This window comes from Benincasa hispida, chromosome 4, assembly GCF_027475165.1.
Source record: "Benincasa hispida cultivar pf3 chromosome 4, pf3_genome.v1.1, whole genome shotgun sequence".
NCBI classification, from domain to species: Eukaryota; Viridiplantae; Streptophyta; class Magnoliopsida; order Cucurbitales; family Cucurbitaceae; genus Benincasa; species Benincasa hispida.
The window spans coordinates 33,484,035-33,500,978 of NC_143481.1; the positions used below are offsets into that span (position 1 = coordinate 33,484,035).

The 16,944-nt window shown below is 34.1% G+C and overlaps 1 protein-coding gene across 2 annotated transcripts; it reads right to left on the bottom strand.

Annotated features, from left to right (window-relative positions):
* Window positions 1–773: 773 nt before the first annotated feature.
* SDP6 (FAD-dependent oxidoreductase family protein) lies at window positions 774–7,346 on the bottom strand. 2 transcript variants are annotated; one of them, XM_039030341.2, is made up of 7 exons: window positions 6,725–7,346; window positions 6,008–6,481; window positions 5,148–5,479; window positions 3,585–3,745; window positions 2,989–3,247; window positions 1,183–1,481; window positions 774–1,097 (listed from the first exon to the last, which is right to left on the bottom strand). In XM_039030341.2, coding segments are annotated over exons 1-7 (1,890 nt in total). In that variant the 5' UTR covers window positions 7,089–7,346; the 3' UTR covers window positions 774–1,096. The 2 variants fall into 2 exon arrangements, with proteins under 2 accessions (XP_038886269.1, XP_038886271.1); XM_039030343.2 differs by having other exon boundaries at window positions 1,057–1,481; window positions 6,725–7,267.
* Between the last annotated feature and the right edge of the window lie 9,598 nt (window positions 7,347–16,944).

Genomic DNA, 16,944 nt, shown 5'->3' on the forward strand with positions numbered 1-16,944 from the left:
ATACACACATATAATTATAATTTTTAATTTCACAATATATAATTTTTTCAATTAAAATGCATTTAATTCAACTTTAATATTTAACACATTTACAAAAACAGTACAATCGAACCAAACCTACATCACTATCTCTTGAGTCAAATGAATTAAGTGACAAATAACAAAACCATTCAACTTTGGACAACATTTGAAGAATGAAAACAATTGTATTATTATTTCTAGTTTTGCATCGAGGTTTAATAAACAATGTAAACTTTTGATAATTGTATTTTATATATTTTAATGCATTGATATATATATATATATATATTTATATTTATATTATATTTAAACTAAAACAAGAGAGAAATAAGGGAAAAAAATACTAGAAATGAGGAACAAAAAATAGTTATCATATATGTTTTTATCTTCGTTTTTTTTAAAGAATAAGAAACTAGAATAGTTTCCAAACATATCCTTGTTTCTAGTTTTTTAAAAATAGGAAACAGAAAACGAAGAAAAACGTTATCCAACTGTGCCATGCTAAAAACAAAGCCTCCACTTATTTTTCATCTCTTTCAACTTCCAAAAGGTTATTGCGTTGAAAGTTTTAGGCGTGCCCCTCATGTTTAAACAAAAACTGAACATAATTTACAACGAATATGAATAGAGACATACATTTTGAGTTCTGAATTGAGAACAAGATTATGGACCCAGTTCCACTCTGATCCTTCTATTACAAATGACAAAATAGTTCAAATTTCTATCAAGATCACAAAGTAAGAGAATAAGACTTCAAAAAGTAACCCAATTTCCAATAATTTATACCTGGAAATTCTGAAGAAGTTTATACAAAATGGGGAAAGAAATGAGCATGTGAAGACAGTGCATCTTCAAACTAATATAAAGAACGTTATCTTCCTGTGGTGAATAAGATATAAAACTATCTTTGAGTTATTTATTCTTTTGGTATATGTAGGCTGCACCATATCAGCCTTAGGCAATTACAAGTTAAAGGCAAGATGCAAAGCATACTTATTTTCACCTGATGAGTTTGATTATAGTTGAGGAGTAGAATTTTCTTGAAAAATTTCTGCTTGGTAGTCGGGTTTGAAAACCTTGGATTCAAACAAGATCAATCATGATGATGAACATGTATGTAACTGAAATATTTAACAAACATAAAGCATCAAAGGAACTCACTAGTTATGCTTTCCATCATGGAACTGAGCATTCTTTGAAGACTTGAAAGTTTCTAGAAATTTTTTGGCCTTCTGTAGTTCTTGCTTCTGTCTTGACTTATCCCAATAATGTTCAGCTGCTAATATCTCGATTACTCGAGGCAATGCATGGTTAGCAGCATCAGTGTCGAGGAAAGCGAGTCGTGATCTTCTGGCAATGAAATCTATTGCAGATTCACAGTACTCGTGTCGTGCACAGTATGCAACTTCAGCCTCCAAGAAGGGGTAGCCATGGGCTAATCGCTTCCCCAAACTTTCATTCTATCATTTAAAAAGAAAGAAAAAAAAAAAAAAAGAATTCAGTCCTGGAAAGCTCATCAAACAAACTAAACTAAAAAATGTCTCTACAAGCTTCGAATGTAAGCCTTTAGTGGCTTCATGGATTTTAAATCTCTGACTCCTTTTGATAACAATTTGGCCCAGAGTTTTTAAAATTTGTGCTCGTTTTCTTCTAATTCTCTTAGGATGGTTTACATCTTTTCTAAGGAAAGATTTGAATTATCAGCCAAAATCTAAACAAAAACAAAATTTTAACATTATTTATTTATTTATTTATTATTATTTTTATAGTTTTCAAAGTTTGGCTAGATAACAAAGCCAAGAAATCAATCGGTGGAAGTACTGGTTATAAACTTAAAATCAAAACCAGATGGTTATCAACAGGCCTAAATTACTAAAATTGAATACGCTTTGGGTTCGACTCCAACGCACAGGGATTTCCCTTCCCTTAAATTGGTTAGTTGAATTAGATATTTAGTACACAAAATGACTATACGTCTGAATTTTCCAAAATCCCCTTTGCAGACTTTTCTCACGATGCCTATGAAAAACTAAAGATTCAACTATCATTTTCTCCAACATTTTTGTTGAAACCAAAACTTAACTGCACAAGACCAAGTCGGGCCTTGGGATCGGAAGGCAGCACAGCACAATAGTTGCTGTTACAATGATTACGCCAACTTGGGGGAAGGGAGAAATAGGGCTCCTTTCTTTAACCTCGTCTCCTTCAGTAAGGGACCGTACTAAAACTTTCACCTTTTTGAGCACTTTCTTCCTCCAAAAATCTATCAGAACTGCTTCAACCAGATACCATCACCATTTCCTTTGGTTTTAAGGAAGGAGAAGAAAGATTTAGGTAAAACGAACCCATTTGAATCAAACTCCACCATGCCTAAACCCTTTAGTCAGAACTGAACACCTTCAAGAAGGTGAGAAAGCTCAATCCAAGTGAGTTCTAAATTCCCGCCAGATTAGGCAATCCTTAACCAATAAAGATACAGAACACCGTAGTTTCTCATCCACGGCTGTTATGTTGGTTTTCTCAAAACAAATCCGACCAGAAAAAGATTGGGGATCCCTTACCAACTTTAATCTTCAAGACTTTATTTTCACTCTAGATTAAGGAATACAGTTTCTATTCCTAGGACTTGCTATTGATGCCCATAGCTCTTACAGTGAGCCCCCATCTCCAAAGGGGGTCTATTTCCTAAGAGAAATGCCACAACAATTTCGGGGTTAAAGCCATATCACTATCCTTCATTTTGCTCGATCTGAGAGGTAATCGTGGCAACCACTTATGTAGCATATACAACCATATTCCTACGACAAATTCAGACTAATGACTATTCAACCCTAATATGACTATCCAATTAGTATGCAGAATTAAGAGGAGTCGAATGGAATTGTTCTCTTTAGAGATGTGAAATAAGAACTAAAATAAATAAAAAGAATAAAAAAAGGTTAGCATGGTAGAGAGAGAAACGCAAACCTGGGCTATGGTGGCCACTCTTTCAGCTAAAACACCATACGCTTGAGATAAATGTTTTGCAGCTGCAGTGTCCATAACTCCAGGGACAACTTTACCACTATGAGTCTTCTTCATGCGTAAATATTGTTGAGCTAAGACAGTAAAATATGCAGGTTCCCATCCATCTCCACCAGCAAGCCGCAGCTTGTCAGTTACACATTCATTTGTCGGCTTCAGCTTCCCAGACTTTATAGCTGCACTAACAGCATCCTCCGCCATGCTGAAACCAATTCCAATCAGAACTATACTCGGTGTAAAAAGAATGTGTAAAGACATTGAAGGCAGAAGAAAGATAAAAGGCAAAAATGAAAAAAACAGAAAGAAATGAGTACTATGTGATTATGTCCGACAATACAATAACGTGGTTTACTTTGGACAACAAGATAAAGAGTGTCAAAAACATCTCAGGTGTAAGGCTCGCCAAGAATTCCTTTCTGCCAGCCTATACAGCAAGAAATATTGAAGCCTTGCAACATGCATTAAGATTTCCATTTCAATTATTAACAATTCTCAAGCATGTAGGCCAGGCATTATAATCACAGCCAGGATAATTGTACCTCCGATAAGTAGTCCATTTCCCACCAGTAATTGTGACCAATCCGGGATAATCTTCGCAAACAACATGATCTCTTGAGATGCTCTCTGTATTTTTAGCTGATGGATCGATAGCCAAAGGACGAATACCACTCCATGCTGAGAGAACATCTGTTCGCCGCACCTAAAATTTGCAGGGGAATTGAGTTTGAGTCTCCTGAAGAATACTACCAGAATGGGGGAGGAAACGGAAACAATTTTTATCAAGCGCAAGTGAATGTGAAGTTAACTAGAACATCAACAACTTTTGAGGTGTCATGAGGACTTAAACATTCAAACGTATACATAATATATAAGTTATCCATCAAGCACAATCCCAACCTACATATTTACAGTTCCCTTTGCTGCATCACTATACCAGCAGTCAAAAATGATATCACTGACCACCATCCGTTTGAGGTAACTGTCAGCTTCAAACATCCATATGAAGGAACAGTAAAATAAACAAGTCTGAGTCATCTTTGAACTTATTCTCCACGTGCAAACTTAGGAAAAGTTTACTAACCTTAACTTTACTGCCACACAAATACTAAACTAAAGAACCCACACATAAATTTATTATCATTATCATTATCATTTATTATTTATTTATTTTTGGATAAGAAACACACATTGATTGAATGAAATATCCAAAGATATCCAAAGGTACAAGAGGAGCCCAATCATTGGGTATATAAAAGGAACCCAATCAGAGGGTGTGCAAGGAAAGAAAAATTATGACTATGTATAGCCGCCTAGCTGGTATATCTTTGCACAAAAAAAAGGAGACTTAACAATTAGAGGGTGCACGCTTAAATTTATTTTAGCTTATTAGGTGTAAAAGAGGAGACTTAAAAATTATACTGTGCTAAAATGTGACCCTCTTTTAACATAATATAGAAATTAATAGCGTACACCTTGAAAAGTTTTTTCTTTTTTCTTTTTTAATGTCATCTTTTGCTAATGATTTGAAGTGTGAGTACTATCAACAGAAGTTATTGGCAAATCTTATTGAAACAATGTGGAAAGTAGCTACAGGTAAAGAATAAAGGTTGGTGCCAGGACGCAGATATATAGGCTGAAAGAACAAGACAACTACCAAATTTTTTCTGGTCCAGGAAATCGATTAAGAAGATTTTTCAAAATGTTAATTTCCCAAAGAATTATAAATCAATGTAATTAAGAATGATAACCAAATTAACTTAGACTGATTAGATAAGAAGACAAACAATAAACCAACAGACAAAAAGACAAAAGAAAAAAGACACGAGTTTTGAGCTTCAGTGTTCTACCAGAAAGCAGAAAAAAGACGACCTTGTATAAATTATGGATACAAACCACAAACATGAATGCAGACAAATACATGGAAATCAGGAAGACCTTAAAGAATTATTTCAACTGTTTTAAATCTTAACACAGCTATTCATACAATCAAGATATATTGAGAAGAAAAGGAAACATTTAATTTTATACCAAAAACTAAAAAGAAACAGGTGCCAATGAGCAATCAAATACCATTTTTGGGTCAGAATATAAAATCCACATACCTTCACGTTAAGGTAATCAGAGATTGCATCCAGTATAAACTGAATTTCATCCTCGTGTGGCTCAGGAAGCATAGTGATGCCGGTGTTGGAATCTGTGGTTCCAGCAACTGTTCGTCCTAACCATGGAAGCATAAAAACAACACGTCCGTCCTTAGTCTTGGGAACAATAAGACCCATTCCTTCGGGAGAATAATAATCAGGGAGAACTACATGGACACCACTGCTGGGACAGATCATAGACACTGCCTCTTTATCGGCCATCTTTCTCACTGAGTCACAAAATGGCCCAGCAGCATTGACAATCACCTTTGCATAGGTATCAAACTCTCTACCTGGTACATTTAAACAGTTAGAGAGAATCAGATAAACAAAATGAATATAGAGGCCAGTCTAGAATTTTATTCATCACTCCGCCACTAGTTTAATTGAGTAAATTCCAACTAGCATCTACTCTCATTTATGCCAAATACAAAACCATGTAAAATCTAGTTCCAACTTCCTACAGAAGATTCTTGCAGTGATCTTAAATCAATATAGCAAGCTGATCAACAAAAGATAGTGTTTCGATGCTTCTAATCATATGTTGAAGATGATAATTTTTATAGCCCCTCAACTGATGTCCAATCCTACAACAGTAATTGCCACAAAGCAACAAAAACCAAGAGGGGAAAGAGATTGGGGGAAAGGGTAAAATAAACTCTCTCTCTTTTCTTTAGAGAGAGATTGAACCCTGAAAATTCCAATTCCAGTAAAACTGTAAGCATCCACAATGACATACCCTGTAACAATTAACTAAAAAAACGTCTTCCAAAACAACTCAAATCAGATTATAAAAGATTGCAAAGAGGGTATTTTGGCACCTGACAACTTGTCACGGATCCTTGCACCAATTATTCGATCACTAGCCTCATCCTTCAAAAATCCCACAACTTCAGCATGGTTAAGCACCGCCGCACCAGCCAGAGCGGCAGTACAAGCCAGCCCCACATTGACCCGCGAGTCATTCATCTGCCCATCGTAATACACCACGGTGCCTTTCAAACTTCTGCCCCCACCATTCCTAGCAAGGGTAGGGAAGAGCTCCACAGACTCCTGAGCAGAATAGTACCGAGACAAGTGCAAGAGACGACGCCCTGCAACAAAATCGTACATCTTCAACCCAATCCAATAGTAGATGACCTCGAACCAGTCAAAACAAGGTGTCATGCAGGGCAACGCATGGCATAAGTGTGGTGCATTTTCAATAAACTGTTTTCGCTCCTCGAGCGCATGAAACACAAGTTTAAGCTGCTTATAATCCAAATTGAACACTGCTTTCTCCAAATACCGCACACCTGAGAACGAATACGAGGCATTTTAGCGTCCAAGAACCAGAAACCGAATACAATTCAATGTTATTGATCGTATCGAAAACTAATATATAAATCGGAACCAAAATTATGAAATCGAGTAGCAGAATTTCACCGTACCATTCATTATACAGCGAATGAAGAAAATAGGACTTTCGAAACCAGGTTACACAGCTTATTCAACAAATGAACAATGACATAATTTCAAATTCTTCAAATTCTAAGTACCTCCATGAATGAGCTTCGTAGAGCGCGAAGACGTGCCGGATGAGAAATCCTCGCGCTCGACGAGACCAACGCGAAGTCCTCGAGTGACGGCATCAAGGGCGACGCCACAGCCGGTGGCGCCTCCGCCGACGACGAGAATGTCAAGCGGATTGACTGGGCTGGCTCCGATCAGAGCCGACTCCTGGACTGATCGCGGCGGAACGACTGCAGTCGGATCATTGATCTTGTTCCTGTAGGACTCAATCGCGTGACCACTAGTGCCGCGGTCATTGGAGGAGAAAGAAGGCTGAAGCAGAATTGAGCCACCGGCTGCTGTGGCTACGGCGGCGACGGCGAGCTTACTCAGCCGTGTGGCGGTGGCCATGATAAGGACGGTGGTTCAGGACAGCGGGAAAGATGGTGATGATGTCGTGTAGCAACAGAATCGCAGTGAATTTATGAAAATAAAATAAAATAAAATAAATGATAAAATCGCAGGAATAATATAAATTTACGGAAAACTGGAGACGTCTCTTGTTGGATGGGAGCCCGGAATCGGGAATCGGGAATTGAATTATCATTACTATTATTATTTATTATTAATATTATTATTATAAATTGAGGAAATTATTATCATCATTCTGAGGGAAAATAAATTGGAATTCTGATGACTAATGTTATGGCCTTCTTAGCCGGGAATGTGTATTTTGTTTCATGGTGTACTAAATTTTGAATTTATAATTGTAAAATACAATATTATGTATAAAAGCGTTAATAAATAGTGTATTTAGTATTATGAGTTTAATTGTCAAAATAATTTGATGGTATTGACATGATCTCGATCTCAACCGGTCAAGAGATTTAATCCCCACCTTATAGTTGATTGTACTTGTACTAAAAGATAATAATATTATATGTTTAGTTCATTCATGTATTAAATTATAAAAAAAATGCTTGTGAACTTTATACTTTGCTCTTTGTCGTTAGTCTTAGATGAAACCGTTAAAATTTTGTTATAAAAATGCTCTTACCGTTATTATTGTGATTAATTTGTTTGAAGTTTTATTAAGTTTAAGAATCAACTTTAAAACAAATTATATTGGTGTCCTCATTTTTCTATTAATTTTCCAATTCTCAACTTACACCATTTCTCTCACCACAAAATAAAAACCAAAATTTTAAGTTAAATGATAAAATCTCACAAAATCCCAAGTCAAAATCTCTCCTTAAGCATACCAAAACGATAAATAGTCGAATAAAAAATGTATTTGGCTATCAACACACACTCAACTACTAATGTACAACTTTGTTAAAACATTTAAATCCTAAAATCCTTGTGTTAACAAAAAGAAGAGTAAGAGGGTATGGAAGAAGGGAGGAGAGAAAAACATGGAATAAATAAGTAAGACGATATTAACGATTTTTGTTCATATAAAAGTAAGGGTACACATTTTCTAATGTTGTTTTAAAGTTTAGAGGTATTTTTGAAACTTTTGAAAGTTCAGGTATATTTTTTACACAAAATATTAACAGTTTTCCTCCAAAACTAGCAATAAGTGAATTATTGTGAACTCATTTTGAAAGTTAGTATTTCTGAAATTTTTGAAAGTTACGTTCAAGGGTATTTCTGACACAAAATATAGAGTTTAGAGGTATTTTATATAATTTGGCCCAAAAAAAATATTGTACAATTCTTTACATAAAAGTATCTTCATATTAATAGTATTTTGTATTAAACTTAATATTTCGTGGGTCATTACATTTTTATAAATAAGTTAAATTACCATTTTAGTCATTTACTTTATAGATTGTTTAATATTAGTCACAGTATTTCTAAATGTCTAATTTTAGTCAATGTACTTTCAATAAAATATTTAATTTAATTTGTCTTTTAAAGTTAATTTTTATTAAAATTTGTTAAATAATAATGATAATTTTTATGCATTAAAATACAATATGTGATATATTTCCACAATTAATGGTAGAAATGTTAATAGATAACTTTTTTTTTTAATGAACAATAGATTAATATTAAGGACCAAATTTAAGATTTATTAAAAATGAACGGACTATCATTAAATATTTAAAAGTGTATGTATTGAAATTGAATGAGTTTCGAATGTATAGATTGAAATTGAATGAGTTTCGAATGTATAGATTGAAATTGAATGAGTCTCAAAGTACGGACTAAACAATATTTTAACCATAAATATATTATCAAATATCAAAGGAATTTCAAACAATAGTTTTATTTATAATCCAATTTTGATCAATATTATATAAAACACATATTTAAAAATATGAAACATAACCCTATTTTGTTTGAATCAATATAAATTTCTTATTTAAAATTCTAATACTAGTATGTCAATCAAAATAATTAAGTGTCATCTTGTTCAAGTTTATTACAATCAAGTTTAATCTACTAATAACAGAGTAATTAATTTTTAAAATCTTAAAATATAAAAGGTTAAACTAAAACTGTTTGCACTAAAAAATAAATAAAACAAACCCTTTTAAACATTGAAATAACATGTTAAATATTAGAGTATAAAATACAAATTTATTATAAATATTGTGATAATAGATGTCTATTAGATGCTCATGTATTATACTCCATTTCTCAAAGTGTTGTCTATTTGTCTCAACATTACACATTATTAGTGTCAATGTAATCTACCTCTTACTTGCCAAATTGCCTATAAGTGTGGTATTTGGTGGATTTTGGAAGACACATTGGATAAAATCCATGAAAATCGGAGAAAGTGGAGAATTTAGATAAATTATTTTTTTATTCATATATTAGGTTTAATTTATTTTAATATTATATTCTATTGGTGTTCGTATTCCTATTGTGCTCCTTACGTTCACAACACGTTATCAACACATGCTCCAATCGTTTTCTTCGCTAAAGATAGGTCCTAAAAGTAGGTTAGTTTTTCTCTTCATTATAATTAATAAATTAAATGTTGTTTTACATATTTGATATATATTAAATTTATAATATAAATACAATATTTTGTAATAGTGTTGTTATGAAAATGTTATAAAATTATAATTTATAGCATTTGATATCAATTGTAATAATTATTTGTCATTAGTGCTTGATGCCGAAATACATCTGGATGCCATAAAAATGCGATCATCAGAAAACAAAACTTCTTCCTAAACCTCGTCGTAAATGGATGCACTTGAGGTTTCAAAACTTTAAATCAATATGTTAGAGAAGACATTTTTCTACATTTTGGATATGTTTCTACAGTAGCAATATCGAGAGAAAAGTTTTAAACAATATTCTAAACTAATTTCATGTCTTCTCGTGGTCGAACAAAATAATGAGTTATTGATGAAAAATCATGAATCTCGACCTACTAGAATGACACCATTCCCTAAAGTCAATGCTATGAATTTTATTAATAATTGTGATCGAAGTCATGACCGTGGTAGAGGAAGAAATCATTGTTATTTTTGTGGTGATCGTTCTAATCATTTAAATTTCAAAAGAACCACACAAACCGATGATCGCGAATGAAAAACTATACAAAATAGGAGTTCAAGAAGTGTTGAAAATAAATGCTTTTGATGCGGAATGACTGGGCATTGGTCACGTGTCAAAACATTTGGCTGATCTCTATCAACCCTCCATGAAGGAAAAAATGGGGAAAAAAATGTGAAAGCAAATTTTGCATACCAGGATCAACATATTTGACCTATCCCATATGAAAATTTGAATGTGACAAACTTCTTTGAATCTTCTGAAGATAACATCGACATAATTGATGGAACATCAAATGTTTCTTTTGACTTTGAAAATATCTATACTTAATGTTGTTGTTGTTTTTTTTTTTTTTTTTAAAAAAAATTAATCTCCATGTTTTGTTTTCCTCTTAGTAGATGTTAACCTTTGTATATTCCAAATATTGTTGTTCTTATTGTAATTATTTTCTTTTAGTGAAGAAACGTGGATCATTTTCATATGCTAGGTGACTAAAAAATGAGTAAAGAAGATCTATGTCTGACAGACAATGCAATTACACATACAATACTTACAAATAGAAAATATTTTTTCAAACTAACAATGCTAAAAGCAAAAGTCAATACGATATCAGATTCTGCAAACTTGATTGAAGGGTTTGGAAAAACAAATATTATTTTGCCTAGAGGAACAAAATTTACAATTGACAATGCATTGTTCTCTAGTCAGGCAAAGAGAAATCTACTTAGTTTTGAAGATATACATTGCAATGGTAATCATATTGAGACTGATAGAAAAAATAATGTGGTGTATCTTTATTTCATATCTACTGTCTTATATGAAAAGCATATATTGAAAGAGTTGTTTGCTTTATCTTTTGGATTATATTATACTCATATACGAGTAATTGAAACATATGCAACAATGAACATGAAATTCATTAATCCAAACATATTTACAATTTGACATGACAAATTAGGCTACCTAGAGTCTATAATGATGAGAAGAATTATTGAGAATTCAAATGGACATTCATTGAAGAGCCAGAAAATTCTTAAATCTAATGAATTATCATGTGATGCTTGCTCTCAAGGAAAATTGATAATTAGACCATCACTAGCTAAAGTGGGGATTAAATTATCTGCATTTTTAGTACGAATTCATGGTGATATATGTGGACCTATTAACCTACTAAGTGGACCATTTAGATATTTTATGGTATTAATAGATGCATCCAGTAGATGGTCACACATGTACTTATTATAATCAAGTCAAAATCTTGTATTTTTCGAAATTACTTGCTCAAATAATTAAGTTAAGAGCACAATTTTCTAATTATACAATTAAGACCATTCGTCTTGATAATGCTAGTAAATTTATATCCCAAGCTTTTGATAATTTTGTGTGTCAATTGAGATAAGTGTTGAACATCCTGTAGCTCATATTCATACACAAAATGATTTAGCAGAATCATTCATAAAACGTTTGTAATTAATTGCTAGACCATTGCTTATGAAAGCTAAACTTTCTACATCGGTATGAGGATATGCTATTTTAGCTGCAACGTCACTTGCATGCATTAAGCCAATATCTTATTATAAATACTCGCCATTGCAATTAGCTTATGACCATGAGCCAAATATTTTCCATCTGAGAATTTTTGGATGTGCAATATATGTTCCAATTTCTTTACCACAACGTACTAAGATGGGTCCTCAAAGGAGGTTAGGAATATATATTGGATATGATTTCCCATCGATTATTAAATATCTTGAACACCTCGTGGGTGATGTATTTACTACATGATTTGTTCATTGTCATTTTAATGAGACAATGTTTTCAACATTGGGGGGAGGAATTAAAGATTGGAAAAAGAAATTATATGGAATGCATTGTTATTGTCTCATTTAGATCTCCGTATAGATCAATGTGAACTTGAAGTTTAGAAGATAATTCATTTACATAATATAGCAAATCAGTTATCAGATGCATTTATAGATGCAAAGAAAATAACTAACTCAAATATACCAACTGCAGATGTTCCATCGAAAATTGATATCCCAATATAGCGAATTGTCACTAATGAATCTGGAACACACCAAAAGCGTGATAGACCAGTGGGTTCCAAAGATACAAATCCAAAAAAAAAAAATTAATAGTAAAAAAAAGACTTGGCTGAAGATGTAAATACCCATGAAAAAATTCCTTATCATGACTAGTGAGGAAGGTGAAATACTTAAAGATAATAATGAGATTTTAATAAACTATGTCATGACAAGAAAAAGATGGAACCGAAATCAGGTAGTTATTGACAACATTTTTGCATATAATGTTGCTGTTATTTGAAAATGAGGATTCTGAACCAAAATCTGTTGAAGAACGTCGACATAGAAAAGATTGGCTTCAGTGGAAAGAAGCAATCGAGGCAGAATTAAACTCAGTTTCAAAACGTCAGGTTTTTAGACCAATAGTCTGAACATCAGACAGTGTCAAATCTATGAGATATAAATGGGTATTTGTGAGGAAAATAAATGAAAATAATATGGTCACAATATATAAAGCAATACTAGTTGCATAAAGTTTTTCACAAAGACCTGGTACTGATTATGAGGAGACATTCTCCAGTGGTGGATGCAATAACATTAAGATATTTAATTGGTCTGACTGTGTATGAAAATATGGACATACATCTTATGGATGTAGTTACAACATATTTATATGGATCTCTTGATAATGATATTTATATGAGAATCTCAAAAGGATTTAAGGTACCTGAAACATATAAATCAAATTCCCGGGAATTGTATTCAATAAAGTTACAGAGGTTGCTATATGGATTGAAACAATCAGGACGAATGTGGTACAATCGCCTGAGTGGATATTTATTGAAAGAATGATATTAAAACAATCCAATATGTCCATGTGTTTTTATAAAGAAATCACAGTCAGGATTTATTATTATAACTATATATGTTGATGACTTAAATATAATTGAAACTCCTGAATAGCTTTCAAAGATATTAGAATATCTTAAGAAAGAATTTAAGATGAAAGATATTGGAAAAACAAAATTTTGCCTAGGTTTGCAAATTGAACATTTAGTAGATATGATATTTGTTCATCAGTCAACTTATATAGGAAAAGTTTTGAAGAGGTTCTATATGAACAAAGCACATCCATTGAACATTCCAATGGAAGTTCATTCACTAGATGTGAAGAAAGATATATTTTGACCTCGATATGATAATGAAGAACTTCTTAGTCTTGAAGTACCATATCTTAGTGCAATTGGTGTACTTATGTATCTTGCTAATAATACAAGACCAGATATTGCATTTCCAGTAGATTTATTAGCAAGATATAATTCTTCTCCAACAAAAATACATTGGAATGGAATTAAGCATATGCTCCGTTATCTCTGAAGAATGATTAATATGAGTTTGTTTTATTCAAATAAATCGAATTTTGATCTGGTTGGTTATGTAGATTTTGGATATTTATCTGATCCACACAAAACCATATCTCAAACAAGTTATCTATTTACATGTGGAGAAACTGCTATATCATGGCAGTCAGTGAAACAGACCATAACAACTACTTCCTCAAATCATACTAAAATTCTTGTAATTTATGAAGCTAGTCGATAATGCATATGACTAAGATCAATGACTCAGCACATTCGTGAAACATGTGGTTTATGTTTTAATAAAAATCTTTCAAAAATATTATACGAAAATAACACAACGTGCATATCTCAAATCAAAGGCGGACATATTAAAGGAGATAGAACAAAACATATTTCACCAAAGTTTTTTTACGCTCATGATCTTGAAAAAAATGACGACATCACTGTACAACAAATTTGTTCGAAAAATAACTTGGTAGACTTATTTACAAACGCATTACCTACCGCAATCTTTGAAAAACTGATGCACATTAGAATGCGCCAACTCAGAGATCTCAAGTGATGTTTCCATAAGGAGAAGTAAGTATACTTTTTAGGAGTATAAAGTATATGAAATATGTACTCATTTCTCTTCATTAGGATTTTTTTCCATTAGGTTTTTTCTTAATAATGTTTTAATGAGACATATTTCATATATATAATGGACATCTAAGGAGGAGTATTATAAATATTATGATAATAGATGCCCATTGGATGCTCATACTTAGTGTTCATTGACCATGTATCATGCCCCCATTTCCCAAAGTGTTGTTCATGTGTCTCAACATTACACATTATTAGTGTTTATCTAATCCACCTCCTACTTGCCAGATTTTAAATAGTGGCATTTGGTGAGTTTTGGAGGACACACACATTAGGTAAAATCCATGAAAATTGGAGAAGGTGGAGAATTTAGAGAAATTTCTTCTTTTATCTTGTTTATTTATATATTATGTATAATTTATTTTAATATTATATTATATTGGTATCTGTGTTCCTGTTGTGCTCCTCAAGTTCATAACAAATTTATATTTTTATAACTAGTAACAAAAGAATCAATCATCTTTCCACAAAAGGATGGGGGAAAGACAAAAGAAGTAATATTTCTATAATTAAAATAGCTCTTGCCAAAATGATGACAATATGTCACACCCCGCCCCAGATCACTCTTCGAGCCTGGGACAGGGCGCGACTTGCAGCAGTTATCAACCTTTTGGTTGACACTTACTGCCTAATAACTCTTGCGGAAATAACTCTGATACCAACGAACAAATTCAACAACCAACTAATTAAGTCAAGGAGGCAAACAACAGCGGATTAAGTAGACCCATTTTATTACAACAATGTAACGTTCATACAACTCCAAGACTTAACTAGAAGTTTATAACACCAACTGTGAAACTCGCTGGAAGTGTAACTGTGGCTTGTGGCAGACCTTGACCTTAGCAGCACCTTGGAACTCCTCACCTTTCGCTACCTGGGATGAAAAACATGAAATAACGGAATGAGCTTTTACAAATCTCAGTGAGTGGTAAGCAACTTCTAGAGTCTATTTCAACTCATAAATAACAAGCATATCACGAATACGAGCTTCCATTCAAACCTCCGCCTTGAGCGAGTCTATTCTCAAACTTCTATCTACGTGCACGATAGATAGCTAAATCGATAACCACTTAGAATGAGTATGCTGTCTACCTACACACACGGTAGATAGATAACTGTTACTAGCTACAATGTTTACTCTTCACGTTCCCTCTGTCTTCTGTGTATAGCTCCCCGCTCATGGGCTCAGAAGCTAGGCCCGTCGTCCCTCTGACCATCCCATACGAGGATCCTCTCATAGGCTCAAGAACCAGACTTCTCATGTCCCCTGACCATTCCGTGAGGTTTTGCTTACAGGCTCAAGCACTAGGTCTATTGACCCCCTGACCATCCCCATCACATAATCTCATTTTCATACTAGATACACATTCATAACCTAAGCATATACAAATTACTCTAAAAGATATGCTTTAAGGCTTAAAGGAAAGTATCACTCATCTTGGTCATTTTAGGAACTTTTCTCTCTAGAAGTTCCTTGGTCTTCTCGGGCTCTTCTTTTGAACCTTAAATTTCAGATTTAGATTAAAGCTAAAACTATTCATAGTTCTAGGCTTTATCTCGAGTTACTTTCTTCTACAAATATGCTATAAAATGTCTCAAGAAGTTTATCTCAAAATATTAGCTCATAAATCCTTGGGGTTTGGCCGGAAACATCAAAACATCAAGACTGGCCCGGCTTACCTGACAACTCGACCTCTTTGTCTTTTCCTCATTCTCCAGCCCGATTCCTTAGAGCTTCTTCTTTGGCAGCCCCACAATGAAAAATAGACCCTTTTAGCTTTTAGATGGCTTTAGAATCACATCAAACGCACAAGTATTCTGGGAGATCTCCTCGTCCTAAGTTGATGCTACTTACTGACCTTTCTATCCGACAACATCTCCCCTCTTGGAATCTCTTGACCAACGCCTGGTCTTACCATCAACGCATAGCCTCCTCCCAATACACTCTTCTTTATGTCCTTTGAAGAGAATTGAATTATCATCTCAAGTCCTTAGCCCTATTTATAGGCGTCCAAATGTTCTCCAAATTCGACACCATTTCCTCCATGTGTTATTCTTATAGATTACCAACCTTTAGCCTCTTCCACCTCTTGCTTGAGGTGTCTACCAACGCAAGGTTTGATCCATGCAAGTGTTGGATGTCTTTCTTCTACATTGTCAACGCATGAGACTAAATTTGCATGTCTCCTCAAGCCTCCACCTCAAATGCTTAAGGCCTAAGGTTTCCTCTCAAGAAGACACATGTTTGATGACGTTTTCTATGTGATCTCATCTTTCATATGCGTCCACCACCCTTGGATGCTCAACGCATGGTGTCATCAACGCATAGCCTACTACTCAATGCATAGCAACCCAACTTGGCCATCGCAAGAGCCAACCATCACCAACGCATAGAGTGACTGCTCATCCTCGACATATGGCTCACTAGGTAGCACCGCACGGCTTGCTTGGCATGGGCGCATGGTGTTGGCCACCAACGCATGGGCGTGCTGCATAGGCTGGCCACTCGACGCATGGGCGTGTAGCATGGGTGCTGGCATGGGCGCTCGGCAACGCTCGATAGTGCTCGACGCATGAGCGCTCGACAGCGCTTGACGCATGGATGCTTGGCTCGCTCGACAACGCTCGGTAGCGTTCGGCAGTGCTCGATGCATGGGCGTTTGGTTCGCTTGGCAGCGCTCGGCAGTGCTCGACGCATGGGCGCTTGGAAGTGCTTGA